At 39.7% G+C, this 12,089-nt stretch overlaps 1 protein-coding gene across 1 annotated transcript in view; it reads right to left on the bottom strand.

Annotated features, from left to right (window-relative positions):
- SLIT3 (slit guidance ligand 3) overlaps positions 1-12,089 on the bottom strand; it is a 796,928-nt gene that overhangs the window by 220,485 nt on the left and 564,354 nt on the right. Inside the window, exons 11-12 of the mRNA XM_077823869.1 lie at positions 11,677-11,748; positions 517-588 (exon numbers count right to left, since the gene is read on the bottom strand). Coding sequence (XP_077679995.1) covers positions 517-588; positions 11,677-11,748 — 144 coding nt within the window. The remainder of the gene's footprint in view (positions 1-516; positions 589-11,676; positions 11,749-12,089) is intronic.

Here is a 12,089-nt window from a genome sequence, read left to right on the forward strand (position 1 = left end):
GATATGGAACTAGACACTGCAGGTAATTGCAATATCCTTAAATATTACTATTTTCCTTACAAGCACAGGCTATCTGCAACATGATTGTCAGTGAGGATCTACACATTCACCCATATATGTCATGGATGAATGGAAAATATGAAAAGTAGTATAAAAATGATCAACTGGCATCATCTTACTGGCATTTGGTGGTGACTTTCAGATCTTGAGTTTCTTCATAATTCACCAAGAAGATACTTCCCCTCTTAGATTTAATGTGTTCTTCCTCTTCCTCCCGCAAACTTAATCTACTGTATCAGCTGCCTGCTACAGTTACTGAGCTGTAAAAATCACACTCACCTTTTTTCTTTTTCTCCTCTTCACCCCATTGCTATCCTAGTCAGTGAAGTGTCTCAATGAATTTTCAGTGCATAAGGTGATGGGCCAACAAGGGATTTTCTGAAGTTAAAACTAGAAGCTGAAAAAACTAAAAATCTGGTTAGGCTGAATAACAGTAAAAGAAGAGCTCATACTCACAGCAACTGCAGAGAGACAAGCCCATCGAAAAGGCCTTTGGGAATCTCAGTGATCTTATTTCCATAGAGCACTCTGAAAGATACGGGGAAACAAAAGAATAGTAAGTAACAGTCCAGCCTACTATCCTCTCATCCCTCTGTGAATTATCATTTTTATTGATCTCATGCACCATGACCACGATCTGTAGCCGTTTAATTTAACTACTGATCTCATTTTCTTTTCAGGAGGGCACATGGTATTCAATGAGTTGTTATGATTCAGACTTTGTCTGGTGCTGAAAAGCATTTTTAATGCAGAAACTGGACATTCTCCAAAAACTGTATTTCACTATTTTTCAGCCTGTCTTTTTTCCTTTCTCCCTGTATGAAATGTTTTAACCATCGAGACCCTCTGTTCATGATGCAAAAAGTATAGAATTCAGCATGGTGATGTTGCACTGTTAATTCCTAACAATCTGGACATACGAACCAGGGATGTGTACATTTTAAAGGACCCTGTCTGGATGACGTCTGAATGTCTTATGACAGCTGAATTGTGTATAGAATGTCACACAAGCAGCATTTCAGGAGGCATTCTGCCCCCACCAGTTGCAATCTCAGCCTGACCCAGTAAGTGCAATGGAGCCCAAGAGGAGAAAATAAGGATATATGAATATTTCACAACAACAAAAAAGATTAAATTATGAAACTGAGAAGCAATTTGGGCGCATAGATGGGAGTTACTTTGTATAAACTGGTTCACTGCAAAGTGCCAGGTGCACTAATACTGCAGTAATATCAGAAAAGTTCCAAAGGGTTTCCCTCAACCCAAGCCAAACATACAGCTGTGGAAAGCAGTGAAAATCTCCACCACAGATCAATGGCCATTGTGATAGCATTGCCCTTCCTGCTAATTACCCTCATCTTTGAGGCTATATTACACCATTCTCAACCTCAACACCTGACACATCTGTTACTTGGGCTGCTATCCAAAGGAACCTTGGAATAATGTGTCTGAAGTAATTTGTCACTGGTGTTTATTTAAAAGAAGCAAGGTTGTGAAATTCAATGCTCACTTCAATTTGAAATCTTTGAAACTATTAGATGTTGTCTATTTTTAAAAATTGTTTAAAAAACTTTTATAATAAAACAAAACTTTAGATTTGTAGAAGCCATAAAAAGAAAACAAACATTTCCTCGTGTAATGGGGCCTGCACGTGTGTGGCACATTAACATTTGAACAAATAACTGACTAAACAAAAGTCAGTATGATAGCTCAGGCACCCATTTGTAATTCATATTAAATGTTCAATGCTACACTGAGCCAAATTAACTAATGTCATTGTCTGCCCACCATGTCACAGTGGAAGTCAAACCTTCCTATGCAGCAGCGGAGAAACGCAAGGGAAGCACATGACATTGCATCTTATTTTCCTACATCCCACATTTCCATTTATTGTTTCTAATTGAGAGCCTGGGAACATTTATGCAGAAGCTGCTTTGATTATGTTTGAGACAGGCAAGTGTTCAAATGCCCACGTCTGCCTGGCTGTTGTCAGGTCCACACTCCAAAGATATTTTGCCTTTGATACACTGTCAATGGCACGCCTGAAAGTACTGCTGCTAGCAGTTACTTATGGGAGATGCATCTCCATACCGGCCAATCTCACACCCCATTACCATATCCCCAACCTTTCATCTTCCTGCCTCTCCTGTACAAATGCACACACACAGCAGTGTTTCTGGAATACCAGAATTTAAGTCAGAAAAACACACCAGAAAGTACCCAGGAAGACCCAGCTGATCATTTCAATGATTCCACATACTCTCAAAGATGTCTTTAGCAACAAGGGGCCTATTTTTGGAGGTTTAGCTACAGAAATAAAAGCTGTAAAATGCATGTGCATTTGCTTCCCTAGCTTGAACATTGGTCATTTCTACTTTTAATGCATGCAGTTTTCAAGGTATGTGTGCAAATTTGGTACATAAATGTATACATTATTGCATCCCTCAATGCCTGAAAATCACACCCAAGATATTTTGAATTAAAATTACAGTCATACCAAGTACAATACACAATAAAACAAAGTAAACAAAGGAAGTGGCTCTATCTGACAATTAGTGAATCAACAAAGACACTTCTACCTTTATTTTTTTCCCTCTGAGTCTCATTAATGCTTCATTTGCTTCACAGGCTATTTGGAAGAATAAAAGGATGGCTTTGTAGGGATTTATATACTTGTTGTTTAGTGCCAGGTAAAGGAAGAGATTTACAGATACCATCTCCCCTTGCGGTAGGAGGAGGAGCAAGAAGATTTCTGGCTGAACTACATCTGCAGTACTCTGATCTTCATGCTGTTGATTTGAAATTTAAAAATGAGTGAAAGAGTTAAAAGGGACCGCAAGACTGCTTCCTCTCTTCCCTGCTGCTCCCTTCCCTCTCTTCCAACTATACATACCCACAGCGGTGGTCTCTGTTCAAGACAGATACCAATCTGGATGAAGATGAGAGCCATGAAAACAAACACACAATCCTATGTACAAGAGCGTCCAGTGCATAAGTTGTATTCCGCTCAACCCTGGTACTTCTGACAAGTCTGTTTCTTCTAATGCCAGAATAATTAATACTGAAGAATCATTTACTATCTATTTGAGTCAAGCAAACTTTTCACAATACTACAGGTTGCTTCCTAATGTTAGCGAGTTGTCTGGCATACGTATAGTTGATGCATCTGAGGGCTCTATTCTTAATAGCATGTAGAGCCGTCAGCCTGCCAGTTCACAGCTAAATGCTTTCAGCATGGCTGCGACCCACATTCTGCAATTCTGCAAAGCATCGGGCAGATTGGGTGGATTTTAGCTAGCAGCAATTTCCAGACTGTCGTCAACCTTCCAAACATTGATAAGAACAGTGCATGAAAAACCCAAACTGCCCGCTGCAATGCAAACATTAGAGCAGAAGCCTGGGAGAATCGCCTTGTTAAACTGATGAAGAGATTTTTCACTAAAACAATAAAATAAAAGTCCCACAGTTATATTCAGCTGTTCATGGAAATTAAAAGTGCTCTAGAAACAGGCCAATTTATTTAACTGATCTAACTAATTACTTGGATTCAGAGAACTGAAAAAAGGAGTATTTTTTTACATATTCTTTTCCCTTTATTATATTTAACAAACGATGCATTACAGAAAGTGAACCTTGTTGTTCCTTCACTATTCCAAATAAAGTAGCTTGTCTTGTTAGATCTTCATAGCAAGAAACACAACAAGCGAACAAAAACCCTAATTAAAGAGATCAGAAATGCCTTCAAATGTACCATGCTTGTCTGTTTCATATTGTTTGGTCACACACTTTTATGCTCTTATATTAAAGGTGTCTGCCAAGAGATGCCATTAAACTTGAAGAAAAGTTTAGCAGAACATGCTATTTTAGAGGTTAATTTGACTCAAATAAACTGGTGCCAAAATAACACAGTTGCTGACACTCTGATTAAATATTGATAGATTAGATAAAATAATTAGACAGAAATAATGAAAATTCTCCCCACAGGATGGAGTCTCAGCTTCTGGACTAATCATATGATGTAAGTGGTGGAAGCACCACTTCATACCTACCATTAGAATATACTGAACACTAGAAAATATTAAACATGAAACAATCCTGCACTGGCAGGATCTTGGACCCGGAGGACACTAATGGCTTTACTACAATCTCTAAACATTATGAACCCCTTTAACAATCACAAGATTAAGGAATTTGGGATTACATGATCAGCATAATATATTATAGGCCTTCCATAATCATCAAGGTTTAGTTGTCTGCTTTTCAAGTACCTGAAAAAATGGGTGCGTATTTCCCTCTATTCTCTGACACTTCTGCATGCATTCCCACAAGCCTTAGTTGCAACTTGCTCAGTTGAGTCAGAGTCCCAGAACATAAAGCTTTTCTCCTGAAAGTTGACCCAGAACTTGCTGGGTATAAAAGCCCACTGTTGAATCCTTTAGTCTGTACCATATGTTTTCCAGCTAATAGTTCCTTTATTTTGGCTTGGTTATAACATTCTTAGTGAAGTGTCAAATCAAGACTCTGGGCAATGGCTTCTTCAGCCCTCAAAAGCCTTTTAACTACCTTTCAGACTGTGAAAATGATTCTTCTTATGAAGAATTATGTTTCCAAAATTATGAGGACAATGGCATAGGTTCAACAGGAATAAGAGCTCTCAAAACAGCTGCAAGGATTGTGGGTAATAGCAGCATTAAATTTCTGATATTTTAGGAAAATGTACACTTTTTTTTTTGTACGGCATTTCATATTTCTGCATAACAATTAGGCCAAACAAATCAAGGTAAAAATACTGGCTGCAATTTGTTACTCTAGAATAGATTCAACATTTATTTAAATAGATAGCGTTTTAGCCCAGAATGACACGAGATAGATCATCATACAACATGTGATGGTGTAAAATATGAATGACATGCCAAACACTAAAACTAGTCTGTATGCCAGCTGATCTAAACTGATCAATCACTTGTGAGCCTAATTCAGATGGGGAAGGATTTCTCATTTTACACAGTTCTGAAATCTACTCCTTCACAAGTGAAGGGTTTAGGCTGCTTTGCTGCATCACACAAAATGTCTCCAGACTGTCTGGATAAGGTCTTCAGAACTCGAACAGCCGAATTAAAAGTGCAGAAAGTCTACCAGCTCCCAGAATCCTCCTGTATCTTTGGTACTATGTACAATAAGCAGACACTAATCCCTCATCCAATCCCCTCTCTGATAATCAAGCCAAATGTTTCACTGGATGAACCAAAAAATAATTTACTTCAGAAAGTCCATGTGACAGCTGAAACAGAGTAGAAACAGGAAAGTGTTCTCAACTTATCCACAATTTCCAGCCTTGTGTATGAAACTTGTATTTTATTAACAGTTATCTAATAAAGGCAAAATAATACTCTAGTTATACAGGTTATAAATCTAATATATTACTAACCTAGAGGTTTTCAAATGTTTGCTTAACATTGAGACAGTGGAGCCCCTTCCAATCAATCAATTATGCTTCCAAGTCTTCCCTACAACAACATTATCTGGCCTCTCTCTCACACACAAAAAGTAATATTAGGATAGTATTATGGAGGCAAGAGAACAAGAAGTCTTCTGACATGAGCCTGCAGGAATGTGTTTGTTTTTGGTGAGCCTTTTTTTTAAAGTGCAGCTGGTGACCAAATAAGTTTCTGGAAACTCCAAGGGAACTCTGAACTCTACTACAACTATTGTAGCAGAAAGCTTCATAGCTTGAAGACTGACAGGAGGATTCACCACTGTAAAAAAAACAACTCCGTAAACTACCAGAAGCATGGACAATCAGTGACCGACAGACCATAGGCTGAGAGCAATTTTATGTGGCAGAACAAAGTGTCATGGGGAAGAATGGAGACGCTTCAGGGTAAAGTCAATGCTCTTTAACAAACTAGATTTATTCTCCCTGATTCTGGGCTCCAATAACTAACTCTAAAGGGAGTTGAGGCAGGGGTCAGAGCTCCCCTTTTCCATGTATTCCCTAGATTTTCTTTCAAGAAGAAAAACATCCTTACTGCGAAGACCAATTCCAGACACGGCTGGAGAGCAAACTTCTGCTGAACACATGGGTTAGGAGAAACCAGCTACTTAATTTCCTTTTTACAGGACATGCTGGCAATGGAAGGAGCTTGGGGCCTTATACTGGATAAGCTCTTCTCCCTCTTGGTTTGTGCTAAAGAATTCACTGCCAAGGCAGGAAGTGCTGTTCTAAGGAGCTGGGATGTTATAATCAGTTTTAGTTTGAGCACTAGGAGATTTCTTGTTTGAAAAGGATTTTTTATTTTTTTAAGAAAAAGTCTGGTGGCCCTGTAGTGCATGGGCCACTAGTCACGTTTAAGAGATTGGATTTTGTGTAGCGTGTGCATTTGCTGCTGTAATTAGCATCCCTACGTTTAGAAAACTACTGCACACCTGTTTTCTTCTATTCTACTCTAACTGTGGTGGGAAGAGTACCCTGCCTCATCACTGAGGCCTTGTGCCACTCAACTAATTACAGGAGAGTTTGGATTGGGTAAGCTACTATATAAGGGGCATCCACTGGTCAGTTGTTAGAAAAACATTCTTGACAGCCTTGCAGATAGGCACTTTCACTCTCCTGGAAGTAGAGAGAGCTCCAGAAGTGCAGTCAGCTAAGAAGGAGCAGACAATGGGGGCTGTGGAAGAAAAGGAAAAGAATTCAAACAGCGGTGTTTTTTTGAATGGGCACAAAGTTGCCTACTTTCATTTCTGCATTAGTTTGTCTCCTTCCTTTATCATGGTTTTAACTCTGAAAGCTACAAGACCACCTGTACCATATGCAGATTTAATCTCAATGTCAGCAAATATTCTTATCAGACAACCTAATCACATTCAATATAAAGATAAGAAAAATTACTCGGCTAAGACAGGTTTCAGAGTAACAGCTGTGTTAGTCTGTATTCGCAAAAAGAAAAGGAGTACTTGTGGCACCTTAGAGACTAACCAATTTATTTGAGCATAAGCTTTCGTGAGCTACAGCTCACTTCACAGCTCACGACAATGCTAAGACAATGCACTGTAGACAATCAGAAAATGGAGCTGAATAATGTCACTGGGCCACCAGGGCTCCAAAAATAATGGACCACTTAAAAAAAAGTGAGTGAATTGTATATTGTTCTGTTAGGATACGGATATTCAGGCCTGTCTGCAAAGGCCTATACTTTAAGAATTTAAGTGTAATAGATATTCAGGCCTGTCTGCAAAGGTCTATACTTTAAGAATTTAGGTGTATTCTTATCACTTACCTAGTTATAGAGGTATAAAGGAAAGAATCAAAATCACAGTCTGCCTGTTTACAGGCTTTCTCTTACAGTGACAGTCTGAGGTCCTGTTCTTCGGCTAAGATCTTTGGCTAAATAGCAGAGGCAGCCATAAGCTAGGAAGCGACCGGTCACATCCTCACATTCCAAACTAGTCACATTGAAATAAGGCAATCTGGGGCTGTTAGAAAGGTGATCTGATCTATGACCTCCAGAGAAAAGGAAGAGCCTAGAAGATGTAAATGGAAATTTAGTTTGATAGTTTTCTGTTCGGTAAGAACTCACTTATCAATAGACACAGCTGGGAAACCCTTATGTCTTTATAGATGTAGTTGTAAAATCTTCACTTCTGTATTGTTTTGTCATTATAGTTCCCACTTTGCTATTGTTTATTTGCATGGTCTCTGTCTGGTTCTGTGATTGTTTCTGTCTGCTGTATAATTAATTTTGCTGGGTGTAAACTAATTAAGGTGGTGGGATATAATTGGTTGGCTAATCATGTTACAATATGTTAGGATTGGTAAGTTAAATTTCAGTAAAATGATTGGTTAAGGTATAGCTAAGCAGAACTCAAGTTTTACTATATAGTTTGCAGTCAATCAGGAAGTAAGGAGGGAATGGGGGTGGGGAAATTGGAATCATGTTTTGCTAAGGGGGGAATGGGAACAGGGACATAAGACTCTGTGGTGTCAGAGCTGGGAAGGGGGACACTGAGGAAGGAAACTGGAATCATGCTTGCTGGAAGTTCACCCCAGTAAATATCGAATTGTTTGCACCTTTGGACTTCGGGAATTGTTGCTCTTTGTTCATGCAAGAAGGACCAGGGAAGTAAGCGGGTAAAGGAATAAGCCCCTAACATGTTCCCTCTTGTTCTGCTCCATTTGGTAGTGCCATAGGATGGGGACTGGCCCTTTAAGGGGAGTTGACTTCAGCCCCACCTATGCCTAGTTATCGGCCTCCCAGTTGATGGGCCTTGGCTAGTGTCTGGCTCAGGTGACCACGCATCAGATATTAATAGCCTAGGGTTAGGACTTCCTATAAGAGGGAGCCAGCTCCATCATGGAGGAAGACCAAGTTCAAGGAAAGACCTGAGGGAAATCTTTCTAAAAATGCCCAGATTCTGGAGTGGGCCTGGTGAGCTTCCCAGCTCAGACAGAGCTAGAACCTGATGCACAGAAACAAGGTTAAGGAGAAGGTACATCAGCAGGGAGCAGATTTCAGAGTAGGAGCCGTGTTAGTCTGTATCCGCAAAAAGAAAAGGAGTACTTGTGGTACCTTAGAGACTAACAAATTTATTTGAGCATAAGCTTTCTTGAGCTACAGCTCACTTCATTGGATGCATGCAGTGGAAAATACAGTGGGGAGATTTTATATACAAAGAGAACAATGGGTTTGCAATCCAGTTTGCAAATTAATTCCAATTCAGCAGTCTCTCCTTGGAGTCTGTTTCTAACCCAGGAACCTATCCTTGCAACAAAGCCCGTTGCCAACTGTGTCCACATATCTATTCAGGGGGCACCATCATAGGGCCTAATCACATCAGCCACACTATCAGAGGCTTGTTCACCTGCACATCTACCAATGTGATATATGCCATCATGTGCCAGCAATGCCCCTCTGCCATGTACATTGGTAAAACTGGACAGTCTCTACGTAAAAGAATTAATGGACACAAATCAGACGTCAAGAATTATACCATTCAAAAACCAGTCAGAGAACACTTCAGTCTCTTTGGTCACTCGATTACAGACCTAAAAGTGGCAATTCTTCAACAAAAAACCTTCAAAAACAGATTCCAACCAGAGACTGCTGAATTGGAATTAATTTGCAAACTGGATACAATTAACTTAGGCTTGAATAAAGACTGGGAATGGATTGTCATTACATAAAGTAAAACTATTTCCCCATGTTTACTCCCTCCCACCCACATTGTTCCTCAGACATTCTTGTCAACTGCTGGAAATGGCCCACCTTCATTATCACTACAAAAGGTTTCTCTCCCCCACCCCCATTCTCCTGCTGGTAATAGCTCACCTTACCTGATCACTCTTCTTACAGTGTGTATGGTAACACCCATTGTTTCATGTTCTCTCTGTATATAAAATCTCCCCACTGTATTTTCCACTACATGCATCCGATGAAGTGAGCTATAGCTCACAAAAGCTTATGCTCAAATAAATTTGTTAGTCTCTAAGGTGCCACAAGTACCCCTTTTCTACCAGCAGGGAGGTATCTGTAAGGGAGCCAGAAGAGACCCATGGGTAGGAAACCAGCACTCCCTACCAACCGGATGGAAAGGCCTGACTGCAGTGACCTGTGAAGAATAGCAGGAGCAAAACCTTAAGAGAGAGTTGAGTGCCCAGGAGGTGTATAATAGACTAGTGAGCCTCCAGGAGGAGCCCAGGAATTTCTAGTTTTGAATTTAACTACCTGTGTGTAAATAATTCAGTTCCTGCAAGGGGACAGCAATTAGACCACCAGAGGTAGTGGTTGGTTTGGCTACAGATGGAGGCAAACTGAGGCAGAGGCAGTGTCCGACACTGGATGACGAAAGACCCTGCTATAGGCAACTTCCCTCCTTTTATCCTCCTTTTGCTGCTTCTGGCCAAAACTATCCCTATCTCCTTTATGTACTACTACAGTTTTAGGCCTCATCTATACTTTACCTGAACTGGTCTGGAACAGTTTTAAACCAGTTAAGGCTCATTTGGTTTAAACAGAGTTTTGGATGACAAGCCAAAGAATTCCTAGTCCCCTTACTGGTTCTGGGGGAAGTCAAAGTGTTATTGATGCATTCGAGCATGGTTTTGGTTCTGGCTTCCCTCCTGTACCCCAGTGTGCCACCCCAGCCGCTGAGGCCAACTTGTGGGCTTGTGTCAATTCTACCTAAACTTGAATGCCTTTCAGCTTGGCAGGGCATTAGCAGTGGAGGTGCCTTGACTCTGAAAGTCGATTCTATCTGTTTGCCTAGAGCACAAGCCTGTTGAACAGTGCTAGTCTAGTACTGTGCCAAATTACATTATTCAGTGAACATCCCTTTTTTTCAATGAATCATTTTTTAACACTTGTGTGGGATTTGACCAGATCTATAGCAGGTTGACTGGCAACAGAATACTAAAATCCATAAAAGCGGCAAAGAATCCTGTGGCACCTTATAGACTCACAGACGTATTGGAGCATAAGCTTTCTGTGGGTGCCACAGGACTCTTTGCCACTTTTACAGATCCAGACTAACACGGTTATCCCTCTGATACCTAAAATCCATAAATTATTCAATAAATAATGGTATTTGGCATTCTACCAGTTGTATTTAGGAAACAGGATAAAGCCCATCTTTTAGTATTCTGCTTCAAGGGCTTGATACAGTATATAGTTGAATGCTGATAAGTCTTTCTATATTTGCATTGATCAAAAAGTTACACAGGTCATTTACTAATGCTGTTCGGCACCCAGAAAATGCAGTGATAGCAGCATTTGTAAAGTGCATAAACTGTGTTTAAGCCAACTCCATAATGGCTAGGCTAGTGGTCTCTATTCCAAATTAATCTAAATTGGCTTAAACCATATTTCATATTAACTCAGGTAATGCTATTCCAAAGCTTTAAACTCCTCTTCTGACCAGGACTTCTTCCCAACACTTTGCCTTTGGTTCATTTTCCTTTGCAGCAAATTACCTTGTATTGTCTCGTCTTTGTTATTACAAGCTTTTAAAACAGAACTTAAATAGAACTAGTGGTGTGAGCTGGCTAAAATTCAGAAATATTCAAACTCAGCTGGAGACCATGAACAGTTTCGGTTTTCAAAAAAGAAAATATTAGTTATCGAGATTCTGTTTTCCACATTTGGTTTCTGTAGGAAGTAATATTTTAGTCTATGTACCTTGTTGATAAAAATAGTACTTACAGGTCAGAAATAAAAACATTTTCTTGATTGGCTGAGGTCCTTCATTTTGTAATTTGAAAAAAGGAAAACAGAATCTGAATGCTGCTGAGAAAATGGAAGAGGGCGCTGGTGTAGAAAAGGTTTTTCCCCCAAGATCTTTATAAAAGCACCACAGAAAAGTGACTTTGACTTTTGGACACCAAGACAAGGTGGGCGATAAACCTACATAATCACATACAACACAGTTACAAAAAGAATACACTCATTCAAACTGTAAACTGTTCCCTCTTCAAGTCTGCACGATCAATTTCTCATTTACGAAAGATTAGGTTCTTCACACTAGTTGATGATTGTGCACAGAAACAAAGCATCACCGGCCACCACTTACTCTATCTTTTTTACATTCAGATTCTCCCCAAACAACTCATTCAGCTCTACTTACAACGAGGTGAGTGATTTCAAGCCATGGAATGCATCAGGAGCAATGTCAGATACTTGATTCTTGCTGATGTCTCTGTAAAGATATGGGGGGGGGGGAATGACAGGTTATTTGTAAATAGGAATTTGTTGAAAAAAGTTAGATTTTTTCAGTGTAATAAGCACTTTATTACTTATTTCATTATTATTGTTATTTATTTGTATTATCCGAGCATTTGGGAGCCCTGATCACCATGAACCCATTGTGATTGGCATTGTACAAACACAGAACACAAAGATGGTTCCTGATCCAAAGAGCTTACAACTGCAGTTTAAGATAAGGGAGAACAGATGGACACAGACAGATGGGGGAATTCAAGAAAATAATGTGACAAGATTGGTCAGCATGATAGGCCATGTTATCAGCTCAACAGTACT

Source organism: Eretmochelys imbricata, chromosome 8 (assembly GCF_965152235.1).
Source record: "Eretmochelys imbricata isolate rEreImb1 chromosome 8, rEreImb1.hap1, whole genome shotgun sequence".
In the NCBI taxonomy this organism is placed as follows: domain Eukaryota; kingdom Metazoa; phylum Chordata; order Testudines; family Cheloniidae; genus Eretmochelys; species Eretmochelys imbricata.